The sequence below is a fragment of the Cebidichthys violaceus genome, unplaced genomic scaffold, assembly GCF_023349555.1.
Source record: "Cebidichthys violaceus isolate CVI_PGR_0920_01 unplaced genomic scaffold, fCebVio1.0.p SCAF_99, whole genome shotgun sequence".
In the NCBI taxonomy this organism is placed as follows: domain Eukaryota; kingdom Metazoa; phylum Chordata; class Actinopteri; order Perciformes; family Stichaeidae; genus Cebidichthys; species Cebidichthys violaceus.
The window spans coordinates 404,693-426,379 of record NW_027176985.1 but is presented as its reverse complement, the minus strand read 5'-3'; the positions used below and the strand labels follow the sequence as shown (position 1 = coordinate 426,379).

The 21,687-nt window shown below is 42.5% G+C and overlaps 2 protein-coding genes across 2 annotated transcripts; one reads left to right on the top strand and one right to left on the bottom strand.

The window, feature by feature from the left end:
- The first annotated feature begins 4,734 nt into the window (after positions 1–4,734).
- Positions 4,735–12,139, top strand: LOC137868164 (alpha-synuclein-like). The gene is made up of 6 exons (XM_068704747.1): positions 4,735–5,026; positions 5,408–5,561; positions 5,728–5,757; positions 6,972–7,102; positions 10,537–10,608; positions 11,425–12,139. Exons 2-6 carry the CDS (start codon positions 5,441–5,443, stop codon positions 11,443–11,445), a joined length of 375 nt encoding a protein of 124 aa, XP_068560848.1. The 5' UTR covers positions 4,735–5,026; positions 5,408–5,440; the 3' UTR covers positions 11,446–12,139.
- A 1,396-nt stretch (positions 12,140–13,535) lies between these two features.
- On the bottom strand, positions 13,536–21,600 carry nop14 (NOP14 nucleolar protein homolog (yeast)). The gene is made up of 19 exons (XM_068704726.1): positions 21,446–21,600; positions 21,128–21,310; positions 20,106–20,240; positions 19,870–20,011; positions 19,532–19,677; positions 19,185–19,316; positions 18,941–19,063; positions 18,716–18,847; positions 18,319–18,628; positions 17,992–18,122; positions 17,790–17,875; positions 17,450–17,585; positions 17,096–17,197; positions 16,574–16,727; positions 16,328–16,487; positions 14,642–14,789; positions 14,430–14,548; positions 14,138–14,293; positions 13,536–14,038 (listed from the first exon to the last, which is right to left on the bottom strand). Exons 2-19 carry the CDS (start codon positions 21,308–21,310, stop codon positions 13,942–13,944), a joined length of 2,592 nt encoding a protein of 863 aa, XP_068560827.1. The 5' UTR covers positions 21,446–21,600; the 3' UTR covers positions 13,536–13,941.
- Positions 21,601–21,687: the final 87 nt, after the last annotated feature.

The following is a 21,687-nucleotide window of genomic DNA, read 5'->3' as shown; positions in this document are numbered from 1 at the left end:
ATTTGGATCAACGATACCCAACCACAGGTTATCGGTTGTTCACAGAGGAGATGCAGCAGCTCTATAAATTTGATAGAATAAAAATTGTCTTTAAAAAATGGCCACATATTTAGTCAGTAAGAACACCTTGATGCAACTACAAGTGTGTGAAAAGCAAGTAAACAGAGGAAACATGATGACGGATAAACAGTGGAAATAGACAGCTTAAAGTAATGACTAAATGACTGAAATAGTGGTGTTTGTGAAAGTCTGACAGAAAAAGGTTTGGAATCACCACCGATGTGAGACAATCTGTCAGCGTCAGTACGTGTGTGTGTGTGTGTGTGTGTGTGTGTGTGTGTGTGTGTGTGTGTGTGTGTGTGTGTGTGTGTGTGTGTGTGTGTGAGAGTTTTGGTCATTATAAATATATATTCCACAACAATCTCTTGAGTACTATATCTAATTTTAAAGCCATTTGACCTTACTCAAGCCATTACCAAATGCTATTTGTCTTTCTCTTTCCCCTCTCTTTTGTTTACTATGGTCATATTAAACACAGACAAACAACAGAATCCATTTCAATGAAATAATATTGAAATAATTAATATTTTGAGATTGAATTTCATGCTGCCTCACAGGATTTAATCAATATCAACAAGCTTACAGGATTTAATCAATATCAACAAAAGAAATCTAAAGAGTGAGCCCTCTCCTCCAGCACCACCGGGCACAACAATTAAAACAGAAATATACAGAAATGGCCATGGACAAAATGTCCTGCACATGTGATCTGACCACTCATCCAGGCCACTGGGAGGATTACAGGAGTTCTGCACGCATTAATCTGAAGAAAGGCCGCTGCTACATCGACATTATGTGTGATCCATCAGGTCCAGTAAATGAGCCTGTGGGCGGCTGATCCTAGGGCTCACCAGCACACACTGTAATGAGCCGGCTCGTCCCCTGTAGCTGGTGATAAATGACATGGGCCCCTAATGGCCCCGCTCTCTGGCATGTGATTGACAGCACAGTGAGGACTCGGCCCTTGTGTTTTCATACAAATCAGACACATTGCTGAGACAGCGGAGAGAAATAGTTAAAATGTCAAAACACTGTTATTACGCAAGATCCGTGTCATTTAGTCATCTGTCTGTTTAATTGATAGATACGTTTCTCTCTGACAGTGATTCAGGTTACTGTTTGGCTCAGGGTTCATTATTTAGGTGTAACATTTAAGTGTAGGTAATCTTCTGTGTGTCTTTACTCAGTGTTATCTTAAATGCTAAAACATCAGGAGCACTGCAACACACCAACCTACAAAACAGCAAATCAATAAATGTTTAGCATTCTTAAAATAGCCCTGCTTATAAAGGGCATCACCGCGCATGTGCTGTACATGTACGCGGTAGCGTGGTGCTGACACATTTCCATAGTTTGACTGAATAAAGCCATCAACTCCGCTGTGTTCAAGATCATATGAGGATCAGGGTTGAAAGCACAAAGACAGACATTGTTATTACTGTTGCCTTCTTAGAAATGTATATTTGATTGCAGTATTCAATGAATTCGCATTGGGCCTTACAATTTGTGTCACACTGTAGAGTTTCTACATCGGGTAATACAAAAGACAAAACATATAGTAATGTCAATAGGCCTTCTACACCTTCTCAATAATCCATTAGCTAACTTTGATATCTCCAGTGTTATTTTAGGTGGAACTGAGGGGAAACAACCACCTTGGACAGGTGCGCTGTTTGACATTTCCCACAGTTTAACACAGGTAATAATCCGACTGGACACATATCTGTTCCACTCCCGTATTCCGCCGCGTTGTCCTGCTGCTTTCATGTTCGGTAACGTTAATACTCTCAAACCGATGCAAAGTCTGTTCATGACCAGGTACCGTCTAGCGGTTTGTTTACAAACAATACAATATATTGCGGCTGGTGTGCACCGACAGGTGTTTAATGTCAATTTCTTCTTCAGAAAACACAGTTTGTCACATTTGTGCTGTAGAAGATAATGACAGCAGTTAGTATTTTTTCTTTAAAAGTCATTCTGACAACTACGGGCAAATGACGACGTCAGAATTTGGCAAACAGCAAATCACATGGCAGTGTGGTAGGCCTAATTAACCACACCTGGCGAAAAAAGAAAAAAAATCTGTGACATCCGGTTTCGTTGCCCACGGCTTTGAGCATGCGCATTGTTGTTTTCACGCACTCGCCTGTACTTGACATTGCGCGTGCGGCTATATCCACACGTACTGGGGTCTGAGCAAAGTGCTTTTAAAAGTCATTTTTTTTAAACTAGCCTACTATTCAATTACCTTACATTGTATGATAGAGAACAACAATGATAATGTGTTATGTCATGCATTAATATCCAGAATTGAACAATCCAAATTCTGTTGCCAGCAGGTGGAGTTTTGCGTTTTTGGATCCAAAAAGATAAGCCATGTCACTCAGTCTAGGTTTAGCCTACCTGTTTGTCAGATTAGTATTTTGGCAACTAGGCCTACTGTGCACATGTCCACGACATTTGCTGTGGATATTCATAGTGGATGATGATTCACAGGCAGAAAACATAGCAACAGACTTTGGAAAGGACTGTGGCTCTGAGTAGAGAGAGAATAGGCTACTAGAGATACAGGACGGTAGGGAAAGTGTTGTGGCCATCTGGTTTCTCAAGAAGGAGATGCCAGCTCCAGCACTGAGTTTCAATGGGCAACATTCAGGAGGAAAACTGATTTCTTAGTGCTTTCACCATATCGCCCAGAGTCTATCAGGGGGACGATTCAAATCAGCTTCATTATATTTAAACTTTTCATTTATGCCTCTCGGACAGTAGGCTATGTATGTGTTTCAGTGTCATTCAGCACTCTCACGCTCACACTTTTAATTCATACTTTATTTTATACATATTCTGTTGTGCCGCACCGCTTTGAGTACACAGCCTTTTACATACACACCCAATACGTTCCACAGAAAATGGTTGTTTGCCACAACAATGCCGCGCCTGGACACATGACCACTTAGCATGCAGAAAAATGGCTGCAGTGAAATATTTTGCTGTCAAAATGTAAAGGCAAAAGTTCCCAAACAATGGGCTCGAGAGAGTGAGATGCTACAAGAAATATTTGTGCCCCACCTAAACAGAGGCAACTAATTAAAGATAAGCTATCATCCCCGATGGACAACACCTCCCACCCCATGCGGGACGCCCTGGCAGCTCTCTGCAGCTCCTTCAGCCACCGGTTGATTCACCCCCGGTGTGTGAAGGAGAATACCGCAGGTCCTTCCTTCCTGCTGCTGCCAGGCTGCACAACCAGCTGTGCTCCCAGTAGACCACCCTAACCATGACAAATATGTGCAATATGAATACACTGTACAATACAATTATTCTGTCTGTATATATAATATTATGTTTTAGTTTTTAGCTATAGTTATTTAGTTACTTAGTTAGTAGTCTTACTGTTTATTACTTATTTACTTTATAATACTTGTTTTGATCTTGTTTTTGTTACTATGTATCTTGTTTGCACTATCCGCTGCTGTAATCCTGAAAATGTCCCCACTGCGGGACTAATAAAGGATTATCTTATCTTATCTTATCTTAATATCCACATATGTGTACTTTTATTTTGACACTTTATAGCAACATTGTTTTTTTGCAAATAAAGCCACAATGAATTGAAATGAATTGAAATTCTACATCAGACATGAGATGCAAGTGAACCTTTGATGGTTTTGTATTGATAATTGTCTGTCACAAAGAGTAAGAGTTTACAGCCACACCACTGACACTGTACGTTTGTTGTAAAATATACAAAATGATGAATGACCAGGATCACCAAAGCCATTAGGATTCCTCTGGGGACCAGAATCTACCCAATAGCTGTTGCGATATTTCAGCATGGACCAAAGTGGTGGACCCGGAAAAAAACAAATTCTGAAAGTCAACCGTTACTTTAACCATACTTTATGAACCATAAAACAACTTTGAAGAAGAAGTGTGAATGTTTCCAGTTTATTTGTGTCTTTACATGCAATTTATTTTGCGTATTTTGTGTGTGTATTATGCAAATGAGGACACATTGCGAAAATACTCTATGCTTTGTTTTTCTTTTGTATGTTTTTAAAGCATTATGCAAAGCACTTTCAATTAGTGTATCGTATTACGAATAAACTACAAAAATATTGTTCCACCACCACTGTGGATGAATTTCCATAAATGTTTGCCTAGATGGTTAGATTTATGAAACACACACCTGACAACCAAATAACCTCAAATATACAGGAGCTATTGACCATATAAGTCAGGCCTTTTGACTGTATGAATATTAAAAGTGTGTTGTTCTTTAAATCCAAAACATTATAGTAAAAACTGAAAACAAATGGACTTGAATGAGTGTAACCTACACACAGTCTGATTAAAAGCCAATTCCAACATGATTTTTTGATTTAGGCTACAATGCAAAGGATTCCTTTGGCGACTTGCTGCGCAGCTGCAGTTAACATCTTACTCACATTTGAAACAGTGATCATCAGCCCAGTCGTGTTATTTTGCATAATTATACTGTCACTAATTAGTAGTTTGGCCGCAGATGCATTCAGCCAGCTGACGATTTTAAGAGCCGTGCTGCACCTACATGCTGTGGGCAACCCACGTACAGAAAGAGCTACGTAATCTTTGTGTGTGTGTGTGTGTGTGTGTGTGTGTGTGTGTGTGTGTGTGTGTGTGTGTGTGTGTGTGTGAGAGCATCTCTTCTCTCGCATCAGCATCACGGGGTTTAATCGCTCTTTCTCCATCACCGAGGCGTAGGAGGCAGCTGTCAAACCTGTGGAGCGTCTGTCTGTTAGGAACCACACACACACACACACACACACACACACACACACACACACACACACACACACACGCGCGCGCGATCGTGTTTGAGAGTACAGTTGTAGTTCGGAGAGAATAAACCGGTTTCACTGCCCTTTGGGGGAATCTCCCGGAAGACTCACCACATTCTCGGCTTAAAGGAAGTTGAAGCGAACAGGTGCGTGGACAGCAGCTCTTTTATGTATTGTTCTCTTACTATATTTCTTTGTTTAAAACATCCTTTATTCACGAGCTAAAGCCTTATTTTATGTCCTTATCGCGTTGCAATGTAACCGTTTATTTTAAATTGAAATGAATAGTAAATCCATTCATGGTTTCTCAGTTGGGCTGTAACCAGTTCCTACAGGTGGGATTTTTCAGCGGCAGCATCGCGGCTTGTATCAACTGCTCAAACATTTCAGACGGTGGTATCGGCTTCACAAACCTGTCAGAGGGAAAAGTAGGGCGGTGGCATCGTTTGCGTGTCTTGTCACACGCTTCGATCCGGGAGTGCCTTCTCAATTTTATTTATTTATTCATTTACTTGACATCCTCACAGCTGCGTGCTAATTTGGGAGCCGATCGAGCAGCCATGGACTTGTTCAAGAAGGGTCTCTCCAAAGCCAAGGATGGGGTCGTGTTGGTGGCGGAGAAAACCAAGCAGGGAGTGAGTGGAGCAGCTGAGATGACGAAAGATGGGGTCATGTTTGTCGGTGAGTGCTGGGAATCCATTTGATTTATGAATATGTTACATTCATGACTATTACGCAACAACACTCCCTCTGAGCACGAATGAATAAGCGCAGTGTTTTTTTAATCGTGTGTGCACTGGTTTGTTCAGATTGTCTGACTAATTGAGCTTCACCTGCATCCTTTCAGGTACCAAAACAAAGGATGGCGTCACAACAGGTAACATTGTTTATTAATTCAGGGTTTAATGTATCTGTTCCATTTCTGTTGTTTGTCTGAAAAAAAGAATTGTGTATTACTTTACACATTTTGTAAACTGCAGCTTTTTTTTTTTTGTACACAATAGAGTTTTGACATAAAAGCAGAAAGAGTGATCTCACTGGATCCTCAGGTGGTCAGTGAGAGAGATGTAACTCTGCAGGTGTCATATTTCACCGTCTTACGCCACACAACCTGCCTAACCCCCCATGGGCCCGGCCCCGCCATTTCTCATACATAACAAGCAGAGGAGCCGGGGGGAGACTTCCTGTTATAGGCATCCAGGGAGATGGCTGTATTGCTGTAACATAGCCGCGAGTAAAGTGAGTGTTTCTGGAAATGTGGTTATACAGAGCGTCTAAGCCACTATGTGAGGGAGGATATTTCTTTTTTTGTCAGTGATACCAGCCTATATTAGACCACATGATCTGATAATCTGCTTTCAGGAGGTCCACATAGGCGGATATGATGCCTTATATCAAAGTGCAGCTTAGTTGTGATTCATTATTATGCGTAAATACATTCCACCATACAGTGCAGAGCATTCGGTTCCCAACCTTTTTGGCTTGTCTTTCCAAAACAGTTCATGTTTACCATAAAAGTCACAAGAAGGACACGTAAGATCAGATACTGATATGCCAAATCATACATTTACAAAGCAATGCATTGCTCAGACAGTAAAAGGTGGGGTGAAACTCAGTAAAGTCTATGAAAGGAAAGTGCCTCCAGGCTGTTCCTGAGGTTTTTTTCAGTTAACCAAATGACGTGACAGGAGATCCAGTCTTCAACCGCTCTGTAGGGCGTTCCAACTAGAAGTATTACTCCAGGTGCAGTAATGCAGAATGTAGCCTCGCCCACGTTTTTCAACTTTCATCCAAATGTATCTTAATGTTACAATATCCTATATTCAAGCAATAGCACTATTTATAACTAGTATTACTATTACTACTACTATTTTAAGCATACGTTCCTGTCAATATCTTTCACTAACATCTACAAATCCTTTCAGTCACTTCGGATCCATGTATTTTGAGATGTGTGTCATGTTTATTTTTCTACATGCTAATCCTCACAGACTGGTATTGAGTTTACACCCTCCTCAAATGCCCTTCTTCTCCTTCTTCTTCTTCTTCTTCTTCTTCTTCTTCTTCTTCTTCTTCTCTTCATCCATACAGCCGTGTCTGGAGTGTCACAGGTGGGTGGAGCCGTGGTCACCGGGGTGACCACCGTGGCCCACAAAACGGTGGAGGGAGCCGGCAACATCGTCAGTGCCACTGGATTGGTCAAGAAGGATCCGGCCAAACAAGTAAGGAAGACACTTTTCAACAGTTCTTTTTTTTCATTTTTAAGAAATCAGTATATATCTAGGCTATCATCTGTATTTGTTTTGACTTGACATGTATTTATTTGGGTTAAAATTTGTACCAAAATGAAAAAGGTTTAATCTATTTTTCTGTTGATAATAGCGCCCTCTACAGTAGTGCACTCACGTACGGGTGAGAATCTGTGATTGGTGAATATTTTTGTGGCCTGGCACTTAATATAGTTCATAATATCACTTTAATTCCAACAGACACAAAAGCAGCTGAGCAGCTACAGGGCGGAAGTTGTTAGCTGTTGCTTTAGTGATCTGAGCTCTTCATAAGTTACTGACTCTGTACTCTGTGTCGTGACATAAACAATTCCCAAAAAACATGTTCAAAACCAGTTTATATTCTTATGAAAAAATAAAAAAAATAGATGCAGAATAAGGACATCATTATATTTTCCTTACACAAAAAGGAGAATTAAAATGTCAGTGGAGCTTGTGCTTATCTGACCACACTTGCAGTGTGATCACACTTCTCCAGACATACAGATATAGAATAACACATCTTTGGAAACGGTTGTTTGCAGCACAACACATCTCTCCACAGTGTCTGCCAGCTATAACTCAAAATGGCCTCCTTACCTTGAGTCATTTGTCATCACTTCTCATATCTACTGGCTGTCTTTCTTCTCTGAAATGAAAGCCGTTACATATTGTTAGCTTCCCAGCATTGTTCGTCTTGTCATTCAGGCCATCGTTTGTCCAAAGGAGGAGGAGGTAAGGGCAGTTTACTGCAGCAAATAATTTACTGCTGCGACACAAGTCAAACATGAAACATGATTTTCCTTTCTCCTTTTCTTTCTTGCCCTCTAGTAAAGATTTTGACAGCTGTTCATGTACATTTGTTTTTGATACAGTCAGGGCTGTAAATACCATGTAGGACACTGAGGTCGTGTCTTGGGTATTTCTTTTTCTGGGAATTCTGGGCTTTAGCAAATTTTGTTTGCACACGCAATACACACTCGATCATTTCACGACAATACTCTGATCAACAATTAAGCGCAAAAAAAGGGAAAACAAGAATTCAAGTAAACATGGTCGTAAAAAGAAACACTGAATGTAAATAAAAGCTTTGAGCAAATATCCCTTCATCACTACATTTTCACTTTTACTTCACACCATCTCCTATCAGCGCAGACAGGAGCAGATGGCCTTCAGGCTCATGCTCTGCTGTTTTTTCTACACCGAACAAAACACTGTTCTTCCTTTGTCTCAAACACTACCCTGTGCTTTGTATCTGGATTAATAAGGTGTGAAAACGGGATGTAATTTTGAGAGGACGACAAAATTTGCTGGTAATGATCCGCGTCTCTCGTGACATCGTTATGAGTAGCAGGAAATGATAAGCCAATCAATCATGTCCCTGGGCCTTTGGACACTTTGTTGAAATGTTTGTTGTGATGCTCGATCTCCCCGCCTCTTAATTAGCACAATTTAGACACCAAGAGATAACAGCACACACACGCACACACACACACACACACACACACTCAAAGTACAAGACGAAAAAGATAATTTACCAAAGAAATCATCAAGTTATTTTCCCGCCAATGGGAACAACTGACACCTGTGCAAGCAGATCTGTTAATGAAGCAGTCAAATTAGTTCCCCACTTCTGGTGCCATCCTTCATTGTTGACATTTGCTGCATTTGATTTCAACATCAAAAGATGCTTGTGGTATTTTCCCCAAACATCCCATTGAATCCTTTCGTCCCGGTTAGAGGTTTACGTTATTAAGGCGGCTAGATGGCTGATATTCACCCTGAGGGATAAAACACTGATGGAGCTCCACCTGGAATGAGATCAACCTCATTACGACGATGACAAGCCAAACTGGCAGGCAGCACAGACAAACAGATGGACAAACAGACACAGAGTGTGCATGACTGATGGAGATATGGTGGACAAACCGAGAGGAATAAACACCAAAAAATAATCCTGGTATTCCCAGCGAGAGATTGACACGCAGACAGCAGCAGCTTGTGCTCGTTTAACCATCATTAGCCATTAAACGTCATTAATATTGATTTGATTAAAAAATTGATGCCAGGTTGAGAGAGCACATCAAAGATGGTCTCCTGTGTGTCTGACACACACACACACACACACTTAGACACACACACACACAGAGGAAGGTGGGATGTTGAGTCTGATTAATCTCCTCATCTAGTTGTTTCTCCAATTCATCAGCTGGTGACTCATATCAGGAGACAGCAAAAGCCAGAGCGGTAGAAGGAGAGGAAGGAGACAATGAGATAGAGCGTGGTAGGTGGAGTGGTGGGGACCCGAGGAGGAGACGCGACAGGAAATAGAAAATGGCCAACAACATCAACACGGCTTATTGCTCAGATCTTTTCAGCGACATGCAATAAGAGAGGCTGCCATATTTTGACGTCCCCGGGAGGCAATTTCTGCATTAAAACAATACAGATTGGAGGCCAGGTGTTACTTTGATTTTGCTTTGGAAGGTGGTTTACAAAGATATTTTAGGTTTGATTATTCCTAACTTTTGGCTAAGATGTTGTCTATTGGCAGTCCAGCTGTGTCCGTTTTGTGTGTGTGTGTGTGTGTGTGTGTGTGTGTTTACATGAGCACACATGTCTGTAGCTCTGCTGGGTGACCAGATGGAGGCTCGATGGGTGGCGTTAAATGCAACAGCAGGAGTAGAAGGTGCAGTAAGTGGTTTAAGGTTATGTCGGCCGCCGGTGAGCGTGTCCCACACACACATATACACACATACGCACGTCAGCGCACTGTGACCGCTCCCCATCAAGGAAGGTCAGTTCAGCGGCACGGTGGGGAGGGCATCCTTTCAGCTGGACAGGAGAGACGTCACACACACACACACACACACACACACACACACACACACTTACACTCACACACACTCACCTCCCCTTCTTCATTAGCGGCTCATGTCTCGTCTCTTTCTCAGCAGCCCACTCACTGGAAATGACCACCAATCATAATGAGCGTTATGAAATCAGTGTAAAGGCCTCTTAATGTATAAAGGGACAAAGCAGGAGTGGGATGGATTCTCTGTGTTGTTTACCTTCAAACTTGTGTTATATAGTATTGCATAAATTATGGCATAATGGTAGTTAGTGCATCCAGATGTTGTTCTGGTGTATCTGTGTCTAGGGGCTGCAACTAATTATTGTTTTAATTTTAGATCCATCTGCTGATTCATTTCTCTATTCATTGTTTTCAATGAAAAATGGGAAAAAAGAACATTATATAAAGGCTTCCCAAATTGGTCACCATGTTTTCACATTAAACATAGAGTAACTTCCATGAGATCATGCATAAAGCAATTTGGATCATATTCAGAGTAAAAAAAACGAAAGTTTTCCTTTGTGTCTTTTCCCAGAGTGATGAAGCCTCAGCAGTACAGGACATGGCAGAGTCACCGGTTGATACTGACCCTACTGAGGCTACAGAGGTAAGACTCCACAAGCAAACGTCTGTATTTATAATACGAAGCTGCATTTCAAAGTTAAAGAAGGAGCAGTTTATCTGATAGAGAAGATAGACTGTTTAACCCTTGTGGGGCAAATGCATGCTATTTTCTAAGGGCATTGCTGCTGTATGAAGTGTTTGATGCAATGCCGAAAATTACACTTTTATTGTGTGTTTTTTTGTAAACAATTTAAAGGGGTTAAGATTTTTAAAATGAATTAATATTTGGTCCTTTGGATCAGGACTGATGTTGAATAAAAATAGAAATTCATGGCAGTTTTCTCATCCTGTCATTTGTGTCCTCTCCTTTAAAGGGAAGCACAGGAGTTAAACATTTTGCAGTCAGTATCAGACAGAGGTGGATTTATTGTAGAGCCTTAAATTCACACCACTATAATCAGGATACACCTGGGGGGATTTCTTTTGTGCTTTTTCTTCCCTCATCAGCCTAAAACTTTTAAACTGAATCAGCTGAAATATAAAACCGAAGGCGCTAGGGAAGCATAGGAACATTCAGCCTTAAATAATATCACAATATTGTATGTCATATGGGATTTGGTGGCAGTAAATGTGTACTAAATTGCATACATTTTAGTCAGGATTGTTTCTCAAACCTGTTTAATTATCTTCCAAAGCTGAAAAAGAGATGAACATTTCTTACTTGTTAAGGCCAAAGAACACTTCTTAATAGGTGTCGTAGCATCACCTCATCAGGTTATATAATCATCACGCTGTGTGGTGATGCTTCATTCAAGGACAGCAAACTCACCGCCCACCTCTTGTCCCTCTTCTCTCTCAGGACGACACCGACGACAACTGATCGAGAGCTTCACAATCAGAGACCAACGATCAACAACCGAAACATTCCATGTCGCTCTGCCAAGTCCCGCTGTGCCTCGTCTTTTGGTCCTTTACGGAGTCTGTGCCCAACATCTATGTGTGTGTGTGTGTGTGTGTTTGTGTTGTTATGTACGTCTGTACAGCAGTATGTGGGTAAATGTTGTAGAGAAAGAAAGATGTTGTGTGAGTGTGTGTGTGCGTGTGTGTGCCTTTAACACATCAGTCCTTAAAGTGACCGGCTGTGATTACAGTGAGTAAACGTCTCAGTGTGTGTGTGTGTGTGTGTGTGTGTGTGTGTGTGTGTGTGTGTGTGCGTGTCTCAATATGTGTGTTGTCTTCTTGTGTGGCTGTCAATTGCTCAAACCACTTCAAGCACCTAAGTGTCTCTATATTAATGAAGAATTTACAGTGATCTGTTTGAAATGGAAGCGTAATGATGACTCTCTATTTTTGTCTGTGTACTGTCACTGTATTTAGGCAGTGGGCTAAAAAAAAAGTGCTGAGCTATTTGTGCATTCATAGTGTATTTTTTAATTTATCACCGCTGTGACTAATATATCTCATACTGAATGGACTTTTGGAAACCAAGAGCATGTATAACTACTCGGCTTGACCGCTGTAAAATTGAATTTATTTGGAGTTATGTGTTGAATAAAAGTAAGTAAGAAAAAGTGTGTCGTTGCTGTAGTTTTGCTCATTCTGGGGGATAAACAGAGGACGACATGTGCACCAATAACAGGTTAGGGATTTCAATATCTGCCAACATCTTTAGCATCAAAGGGTTCATGATTAGATAGACTGGTATTTTCATCAGGGGGAGATATGTCTTTTGACTTAAAGGCAGTAATAATCCTGCCTGAAGCCACTGAACCATTGTGTGTTATTACAATAGAACATGTTGGCCTTGGTCGTGTGCTGTAAGCAGCAGAGAGAAAGAGAAGCAAGACATGCACTTACAAAGGTCTGTCCTTGCAAACAACTCCTCCAGCGTCTTTCCCTCCGAGAGACAGTTCAGCTCCATTAACACAGAGACAGATGTCCCACGTGTACCTTGACATGTTGCACACTACAAATCCATCAACAACCACAGAACATCTTTTATTTTACTCTTCTTTAACCGCACTACTTGACAGCATGCATTTGCTGAATTTGAATCTTCTCCAAGAAAAATGTTTAGAGCCACACGTCCTCCAGATGTAAACACGGCCTTTGTGAATCCCTCCCAACAGTTTCCCTAAAGAGCAGCGCTCCCAGGAACACAAGAGTGAGTCATCTAATTCTCCACTTCTCACTTCCATTTCTTACTAATGAACCCTGCAGTGAGGCGTGCACTTGTCCGCGTCCTCGCTCGTTATAGTCCACACCTGACAGCTGCCGTTTCCCGGAACATCCGAAGGTAGCCGAGGACTCCTCGTTGTTCCTGCTCATCGCGGCTCCACGCAGACACGGCTACTGCGACAGCGTGACGTCTGCTTCGTATTTCTTGCTTTATTTCACGATTCTGATGGTTTTGGTGCCCTCACATCGCCACATCTGCATTACGACGACACCAACATGGCATTGCACCTGTGCGCACATAAATCAGTTTACTAGATTCTGTTAACTCAGCACATCGCTTGTGTGTTTACATTAATGAGCTTTGAGTGAGACTTGAGTGGAAAATAGCGCCCATGCATGCTTTGATTGGTTTAAGATTTGACTTCATGCACTCCAGTGCTAATATCAACTAATGACACACGGTGCTGTAGTCATGATCCACATTTAAAATGTGTAAACACTCTTCTAGGCCGCATTAAACAGAGAGGAAAAGGGAGCAACAGCTGGGAAATGACGGGAGCGTTTAATGTTCATATTAAAAAGTAAAACTAGAAAAACTGGACTCCCTCCCTCTAAAGACGCCCACTGAACAATCCATAAGTTTTATGTAATAGAACAGTTCACGCCATGACGTTTGCATTACCAATCCTCTCTCTACCATAGCATTTGACATTTTACATTTTTATCACGATGGGAATAAAACTGCACTTTACTGAGCTTGACTGGAAAAACGTCGATGGAAAGCAGAGAACATAAAGACACTCATTTATTTTATTTTTTTTCTGTCTTTAAGCACATTATAGTGATGGATTCTGGTGGTAAAACAAGGAGAATGCAAACCGAGTATCAACTGCTGTGTTGACTGACACTTCCAACAACAGTATCCGATATTCGCATCAAACGCCTACATCATTATATTTGACAACTTGGGTGTTTGTTTCTGACAGCTATTTGTCGAACACTATAAAATGCTGTGACAAGGAAGTAGAATTTGTCCCATCTCGCGATTAAAAAAAAAGAATCCATAAAGTACAAAAACGGCTCCTAGGTCCACAGATTTCAACCTTGAACAGGACCGTTATCCACATCTGGATGGGAGACGTCCACTTGACAGGAAACAGGTGAGGGAAAGACACGATGAAGAGTGAGATTCTGTGTTTCACTTCCTCTTCCTCCTCTTCAGGGCCTTCCACTCTCCCTCCTGAGTGGCCAAGCTGCCGAAGAGCTCCCTCACTTTCCTCTTTCTCTCCGAATCTCTGAAACACAGAACACGCAACAAGTTAAAGGCTTTTTTTGTTCTTTCTTCACAGAAACATGTTTGCTTCTCTTCCACATGGACTCTATGTTATCCGTACCTGTCCATGACCTCATTGAGCTTCTCTCTGGCCAGGAAGCGCGTGTCCTTCCTGATCTCCCTCAGAGCGCCCTTAAACTCCTTCTTGTACTTGTGCTTCAGTCGCTCCTTCTCTCTCTCCTCTCTGGTGCTGCCACGCTTCTTTCCATAGTCCAACCTGACAAATATGAAAGAAGCAAATGAGGCATTTAAAACAAATGCCACTGTCAGCAAATGTGCATGTTTCATCTCACGTTTCCAGATGAGGAAATTCATTTCAGCAGTTTTTTTGGACTCATTGGATTACATCTTACACTTCAACAATCTTGGGTGTGAGCAGCTTCAGAGGAATCGGCTTCTTCCTCTCTAAAACCAGCCGACTGCGAGTCACGGGAGCACTGCCGATGCTCTCCAGGATCTCACCGTGGAGCTCCTGCAACAACAACAAAAAAATATTGAGAATCCGATACTTCTAGAGACACAAAAAGAGAGCGCTCGCTGTATAAAAACTCTCTTTGGCACCAACCTGTAAAGGCTCTGGCAGCGTTTGGGCTGAGAGGTGTTTGGAAAGCAGCGCTCCGATTGGCTGAAAGATGCACGCGAAGGACGTGAGGTCTTTGTAGAGCAGACAGCATCGCTTCACCAGGTCCAGGCAAGTAGACAGACACATCAACCTGCAGAGACACAGATCTCACGTTTATAGTTATTACCACAGACCACACCATGTGTATGTACATGTGGGGATACATTTAGGAGCCATGCTGCTACTCTACCTAGAGGAACGGTTTACTCTCTATTCCTGAGGTACATAAAGATAGGATTGGGGTTTGGTCTTTGTCACTCACAGGTATATTCAAAAACATTTCATCAAACTAATCCATCTCCAACATAACTGTGCTTGAGTTTGGGTCAGAGCGGATTATGGCATGTTATGAGTATCTGTTTTAGTCGAGTACAAATAATTAAAAAAAATGTATATTCTCGCCACCCGTGCACTGAAGCCTGTTTACAAGCTCTGCTTTGTGCCCACACACCAGCTGCTGTGTGAAAGCACACTGGCGACTCATCAGAAGCACAAGAGTGGATGTATCAGCTCTGAGCGGCACAGTCTGTGCAGGTAAACACCGTGTGATGACTCATCATATTCGTACATTAACTAAGACCCTCATCGCTCATTAAGTCCTTATCAGCGCTGCATTCTGTATGAAATGTTGTACGGCAATTGTTTAAAGAACAGATCTGTGTGAGCGTTTGTTTGTGAGCTTCCATTGTTAGTTTTTTTGCTAAAAACAAAAGCTTGTGTTTTTTTTGCCTTGTAGAAAAGATAATCTAACCTCGTCTCTTTGTGTCTTACTATTTGTTGGTCGTCAGATTTTGGTCCAAACTGAAGACGAGAAGACAAAACGTTTTCTCACACTTCATCTCCCTCACTCTCTAAGCTGGGCAGAGAACTGTCTCCAGACCAGCGTTCCCTCCTGTTATTACACGGTGTTATTACACGGTGTTATTACACGGTGTTATTACACGGTGTTGTTTCATACTCTACTCTGAATTCTGGCCAATTAAGGCATCCTGAGATCTGTTGTTTGTGAATGCCATGTCTCTGGGGGTCAGCCGTCTATACAGAGGGGTATACAAAACAACGTCTGGGGAGGCTTTCATTTAGAAATCATTTTTGGAACAGTGAACACAGAGACCATAGACAGTAATTGAATAAAGAAATGACGACGTCATTCAAAGCTTTCTGATAAGCCTGGATAGGTTCATTATTTTCTCAAAACATGACTCACGTGCCAAATTACATTGGAAGATGTATTTCATCATTCCTGCTGTCCACACAGGCTGAGAAGACACACAATGTTTCTCCAACGGAAGAGATGGGGAACAAAATCTACAGTCCTCATTCTGTACAAATAAGCAAGTAAAATATGACACTTTGGCTGCCTGAGACAAACCAAGTGGGAATCTTCCAAAGCTATTATAATAACCGAAGAGTAAAACTGACAAGTTGTGTTTTTTTGGGGGGTAAAACATGTTAATGAGCTTTAGAAGTGCTCAAATGTGGATTTCTTTTACCTTTCCCTGTTTCCAGTCATGCTATGCTAAGCTTCATATTTAATGGACAGACACGAGTGGTATCGATTCATCTCATCAGCACTCTTCCAAAATGTTGAACTATTCCTTTAAATAAAACCCGTCTTCCCCCTCCTACCTGTGGTGATCTCTGTCCAGCTCATGTCTGAGTTCCAGGCGTTGAGTCGCAGACAGTGGAAGGCTCTTCTTTATCCAGCTCTTGCAGGACTCGGAGTCCGACAACACCAGCAGATCACTGCACTTCCCGGATGGCCTAAAGGGCGGCACCACAGTGTAACCTGCAACACAATGTCAGAGTCTTAATGCACCTCACCAATGCTTTAAAATAAAATTGTGGAAATGTGTTTAAGATGAGCGCAGCTACCTAGAGAGGTCTTGTCCTGCACGGCCAGATGCAGCGTTCCAGACAGGAAGTTGATGAGCTCGGGCAGGAAGCGCTTTGAAAAAGTGACGTACTCCACTCCCAGACAGCACAGCACTAAGCCCGACGTCACGTCCTGTAATGATCTCACTGGACACTAAGGACGTACGGAGCACAGGTAAAACACACAGGTGTGTTAATGGCATTAGTGCTGGAAACCAAACATCCATTTGTCCGGCCACATTGACTTTTCACTTCAGATAACTGCCATGTAAACATTTCAGCTGCAGCAGTGGAAATAAAACAACTGTATAACCTGGAAAACTTCCAATGAATAATTGAAAATGTTTGAGGAGCATACATGGAAATAAAAAACACAAAAAAGGTGACTAATGAGAAGAGAAAGGCTGGATTCAAACAGAATGAGGAATTGTGGAATCCCATTAGAGAGGCAGGAAGACAAGAAGAGCAGTCAGAACAACACAGAAAGGGCTCTAAAGACACAGACGGTAACAGACGGCGTACCTTGGTGAGAGCCTGGCTGATGTAAAGCAGCGCCGGAGTTGAAACTGGGTGTCTGAAATCGGAGGTAGGAAACAGCAGGGCCGTCACCTTCAGGTAGATGAGCTACAGACACAAAAACAAACACACACACTGTAGATGTTTGTGATAGACAGAGGAGAGAAGGAGGAACAAAGATAAATCAGTATTTGTAGTAAAGATATAAATACATTATATTATCGAAGCATATATTTTGTTTTTCCTTGACCAAGAGGACTGAACCTTTTAAGTGGATATCGGGCCGTCAAGTTCAAAACCTCTTAAACCTCTGTGCACCCTGGTGAACATGTTAACGGTATGAAACCAAAGAATCCATACCATGTCTAGTGTTGGGAAAGCAACATGCCCTTTGACCTCCAGCACCTCCTCCGCGCTATGACCAGCGTCTGCGAGGATGCTCTGCATGGCCTTACAGGCTGCTTCTGGAAACATCTGACACATAGTGTACAGCTCTCTACACACACACACACACACACACACACACACACACACACACACACACACACACACACACACACACACACACACACACACAGAGAGACAGAGAGAGACAGACAGAACAAACAGTGCAGGAATGATCAGATACATTTAGTTTTGAGGACTAAATATTTGAATCAGGAGTTAAAACTAGAGAAAGAAAGAAACTTTTGGAACTCACGGTATGAGCTTATCTACGGTGGTGAGTTCAGGTGGACTCCTGGTGGCCAGTTCTCCGATGTACTCCAACAAGAAGCCAAACAGTTTCTGAGACAAACAGAGATCACATGTTTAGTCCATACGGCCACGAATGCAACCTAAAACTGGCTACAGAGACAGACGCACCACGCTTACAGAAAGAAATCGTCTGCTCTGTAGTTTACCTGCAGTTTGAGCTTATTGCCGACAGCCAAACTAGCATGGTTGCTTTTCTGAGTCCTGGCCACGATGAGGCGCTGGTTGTCGGGGGTGTGGCCACGGAGCAAGTCTGTCAGGTCGCTGTAGTTCTCTGGAGCTAAGACAAGAAGAAATTATTATTATTATGAGATTATTAAAACGGGAGAATGGTGAAGATCTAAGCAATGTCTTTATTTCTGATGAACAAAGATCAACTCCACAAGAAAAGACAAGTTAAAAAGCCGGGTCCTTCGTGGGCTCTGAGCATAGTTTTTGTACACGTGTACTGTGTAGTACTACTACTGTGTAGTTACCAGTAAATGTGTATGGGAGCTCTGCTTTAGCCGCTTCCTGCTGGGCCTTCATCTCCTCTTTGCTCAGACTCGGTTTAGCACTGTCCTCTTTTGTCTCCTCATCCTCGCTTTCTTTCTCGGACTCCAGGTCAGAGTGACCATCTTCGTCCTCACTGCTGCCCTCCTGCTCCTCTTCCTCTTCCTCCTCCCCCTCCTCCTCATCATCTCCATCTTCTTCCCCCTCCTCCTCTCCACTCTGTCCCTCCTCTTCTTCATCATCGTCTCCATCCTTATCGTCCTCAGGCTCCTCTCCAAGGTTCCATTTTCCATCCTAGACTCACAAAAGAAATGGGAATTTAACACATTCTGTATCAACATATAAATCGACAAAAAGCAGTTGCATTGCGTCGTCTCTCACCTGATAGGACAGGGTCTTCTTGTCGTCCTGATCCAGGATAAAGCCATCATTGAGGTCATCAGCAGAGATGTGGATTTGACTCCCTGAACTCTCCCCGACTTCATCTCCCATCATCCTCCTCAGACGGTCCGTCTAGGAAGAAAACAAGAGCATTGAAATATGTGACAAAGACTAGAAGTTGTTTTGCGTTGAGATGAAAGTGTTACCTTTGCACGGTAAGCATACCTCTAGTTTCTGCAGCTTCTCCCTCTCCTCGCGGGCGAGCTCCTCTGGGGTTTTCAGCTTCTCCGACGGCTGAGCCTTCATCTCGAAGACCAGCTCTCTGACCATCATGTCGTACTGCTCCAGCTGCAACGCACAGAGGAAGCAGCGAGAGAGAGAGAGAGAACAAAGAAATATCAGGCTCCGAAGCAGATGAATGAACGCACATAGAGGAGGAAGAGCATTTCGCTGACTGCTGTGGCTCTACCTTGGGCTTCTCCTCCTCGACGCCTTCACCTTTGGGCGTCTTTTTCACCATCAGGGTCTGGATGCTCTTCCACTCCTGATCCAGCTTCTCAGTCAGCTCCTGGGCCTCCTCTTTCCGCACCTGTCGTTCCCGCTGAAAAAGTAAAAAAAAAGAAAGAAAGAAGTTAATCATCTTGAGCACAAACCGGTCATTTTCATGTTTTAAATAATGCCAACGAGCAGCATTAAGCTGGAGCTGGTGGAGTAGATGGTGTATTTGTTGGGGACTATTTTCCGCGGTGGTAGAGAATATTCTACAGCAGCAGGATGCTGTAGATGTGGGATTAACTCAAACTGTTACCGGCTCACCTTCTCCTGCTTGGACTTCTGGATGAGCTCTTCAATGAGCTCCTGTCTGGACTTGGCTCGGTGGTTTTCTTCGCCCTCCTGCTGCTCCTCTGAGGATTTCTTCCTGAGGAGACCTCCTCCTCCAAAGTGGGTGGCGGTCAGCTCAGCTGGACGAGAAAGAGAAATAGTGTCACTATTATGTACCAGACTGTCACCTATATAACATGACTTATCAAATCCAGCTGTGGGCTGGAAATGAAAAGCCGTTGACAATAAAGTAGGGAGTCTTTTTTTTTATGATTTATGTTTAAATCAAAAACGTTCTGTTCATTTGGTGTTTGGACAGCAGCAGTACTCACCTGATAAAAGACCTTTCTCTTCCGATTCATCGTCGCTGTTCACAATGTCGTTGAACTTCTCCATCTCGGCCAGCGACTGGCCATAATGAGTCAGCTCCTCCTCCTCGTTCAAGTTGTACAGATCCTTCTTATCATGGACACGCTGAGCAATAAAGAAAAGTTTGACGGAGAGTTAAACACAAGGACAACTGGCGTGTTAGGACCCGCTGTGTCCTGTACACAACGACACCACTGACCTGTCTCTCCATCGCGAACCTCTGCAGGATTTTGTCTTCTGGCGCCATGTTGGTGTCATACTCCCCGAAGCGTCTGTCAATGAACTTGCTGGATTTGCCCTTCTGCTTGTATTCCTTCAGGAGGGTTTCCTTTCTCTACGGATCGAAAAATCAAGAGTTGCACGTGACGACGACAAGAGTTACGTCAACGTTGCACCGAGCAATTTATCAGATCTGCAGCAAAAATCGCACACGTATATATACATATAAAGTCATGAACTACAAGTACGATTTAATGTTTAATTGAATGACAGGTGCACAGAACAGATACTTCAATTATCCTCACTGAAACTTGCTCTTAGTTCTGTTCGTTGTACTCTCTGTCCTCACAAAGTCTCTCCTGCAGTAAATCCCTCTCTCAGCATGAAACTGAGAGCGCCAGGCTTCACAGCACAAACAGTGTTAAAGAGATGAGGAGCTGTGAGCCATGGCTGACGGATACAGAGCTACAGTAGAAGACGGAAGAATCTTCAATGTTTTAAGCAGTCTGCCGTTGTTTTCTTGATTCTGCTGTACTGCCCAGATTTTTTTACTTCTATTTGCGGCTGAAGTTCTGGATAACTGTTGCCGGTAATGCACTTCATCGCTACAGCCTTCTGCAAAATTACAATGGTTATGAACTTTAAAAATTACAATTTGTAAACAGTTGAGTTCTTACGGATTCAATCGGCTCATCAAGAAATTTAAGCAATCCTTGGAGATGAAGGTTCACGCAGTAATTATGTGCATAAGAAGTTTGCATGAAATGTTCTAGTTCATTAGGTACAATTACGTTTGGTATAATTACCAAATGCAATGAATACATTAATAATTGAAGTTGATTTCATGGCATTAGTTGGATGACGACATAAATTTGGTGCTACATGTAGAATTGTTGGGCTTCATCATCAGAAGATGAAGATGTTTAGGGTCAACTGGAAAAATTCATTGTGTCAACATTATTAAAGTGTGACGGTAACAACATGAGAGTTCCTCTAACTTACCTTATTAATGGCTTTGGATCGAGACACACCTGGGAGACCCACATCATGCTTGCTTTTTCTCCCCAAAATCTCAAATTTCTTCCGGTTGACTTTCACCTCAAAGGGATTGTTTTTGATTTCAGTGGAGGTTTTGGTTTTGCGGACCTTGTCGGCGAGGCTCCTCTTCTTCGGTACCTTCCCCATCTGTAACGTTAGTGGACTGATTGAGAGAACATCACCGACATTACAGACTCTGTCTAGACTTTATAGCTTAGCTAGCTTCACTGTGAGCCGTCCAGTTAGTAAACAAACCGACATTACCACAGAGAGACAGTTTACCTTTCAGCCGCGTTGAGGAGTCGAGGTATTAAATCCAGGCGGAAGGAAACATGGGGCGCGTTGGCTCTGCCAACTATGAATTTAATAAATACCACTGTTTTATTTGTACTATCCACGTTGTTTCACTTGGTTTTCCAGCGTGCACAAGTCTGAGGTGAAAGTTCAAAACAAAGAGGAAGACATGAGCTACTTCCGGTATGAGGTTCTCCTACAGCGCCCCTAGCGTTGAAAATTAATTAATC

Bases quoted from the DNA above. Each gene is read 5' to 3' on its own strand.
- nop14 (XM_068704726.1), bottom strand. From the start codon at position 21,310: ATGGGGAAGGTACCGAAGAAGAGGAGCCTCGCCGACAAGGTCCGCAAA. The intron at 20,012-20,105 runs GTCAGTGGTGTC...TTTATTGCTCAG, and splicing joins GGTTCGCGATGGAGAGACAG to CGTGTCCATGATAAGAAGGA. The intron at 19,678-19,869 runs GTGAGTACTGCT...TTTCTCGTCCAG, and splicing joins AGAGAAAGGTCTTTTATCAG to CTGAGCTGACCGCCACCCAC.
- LOC137868164 (XM_068704747.1), top strand. From the start codon at position 5,441: ATGGACTTGTTCAAGAAGGGTCTCTCCAAAGCCAAGGATGGGGTCGTG. The intron at 5,562-5,727 runs GTGAGTGCTGGG...GCATCCTTTCAG, and splicing joins AGATGGGGTCATGTTTGTCG to GTACCAAAACAAAGGATGGC. The intron at 5,758-6,971 runs GTAACATTGTTT...TCATCCATACAG, and splicing joins AAAGGATGGCGTCACAACAG to CCGTGTCTGGAGTGTCACAG.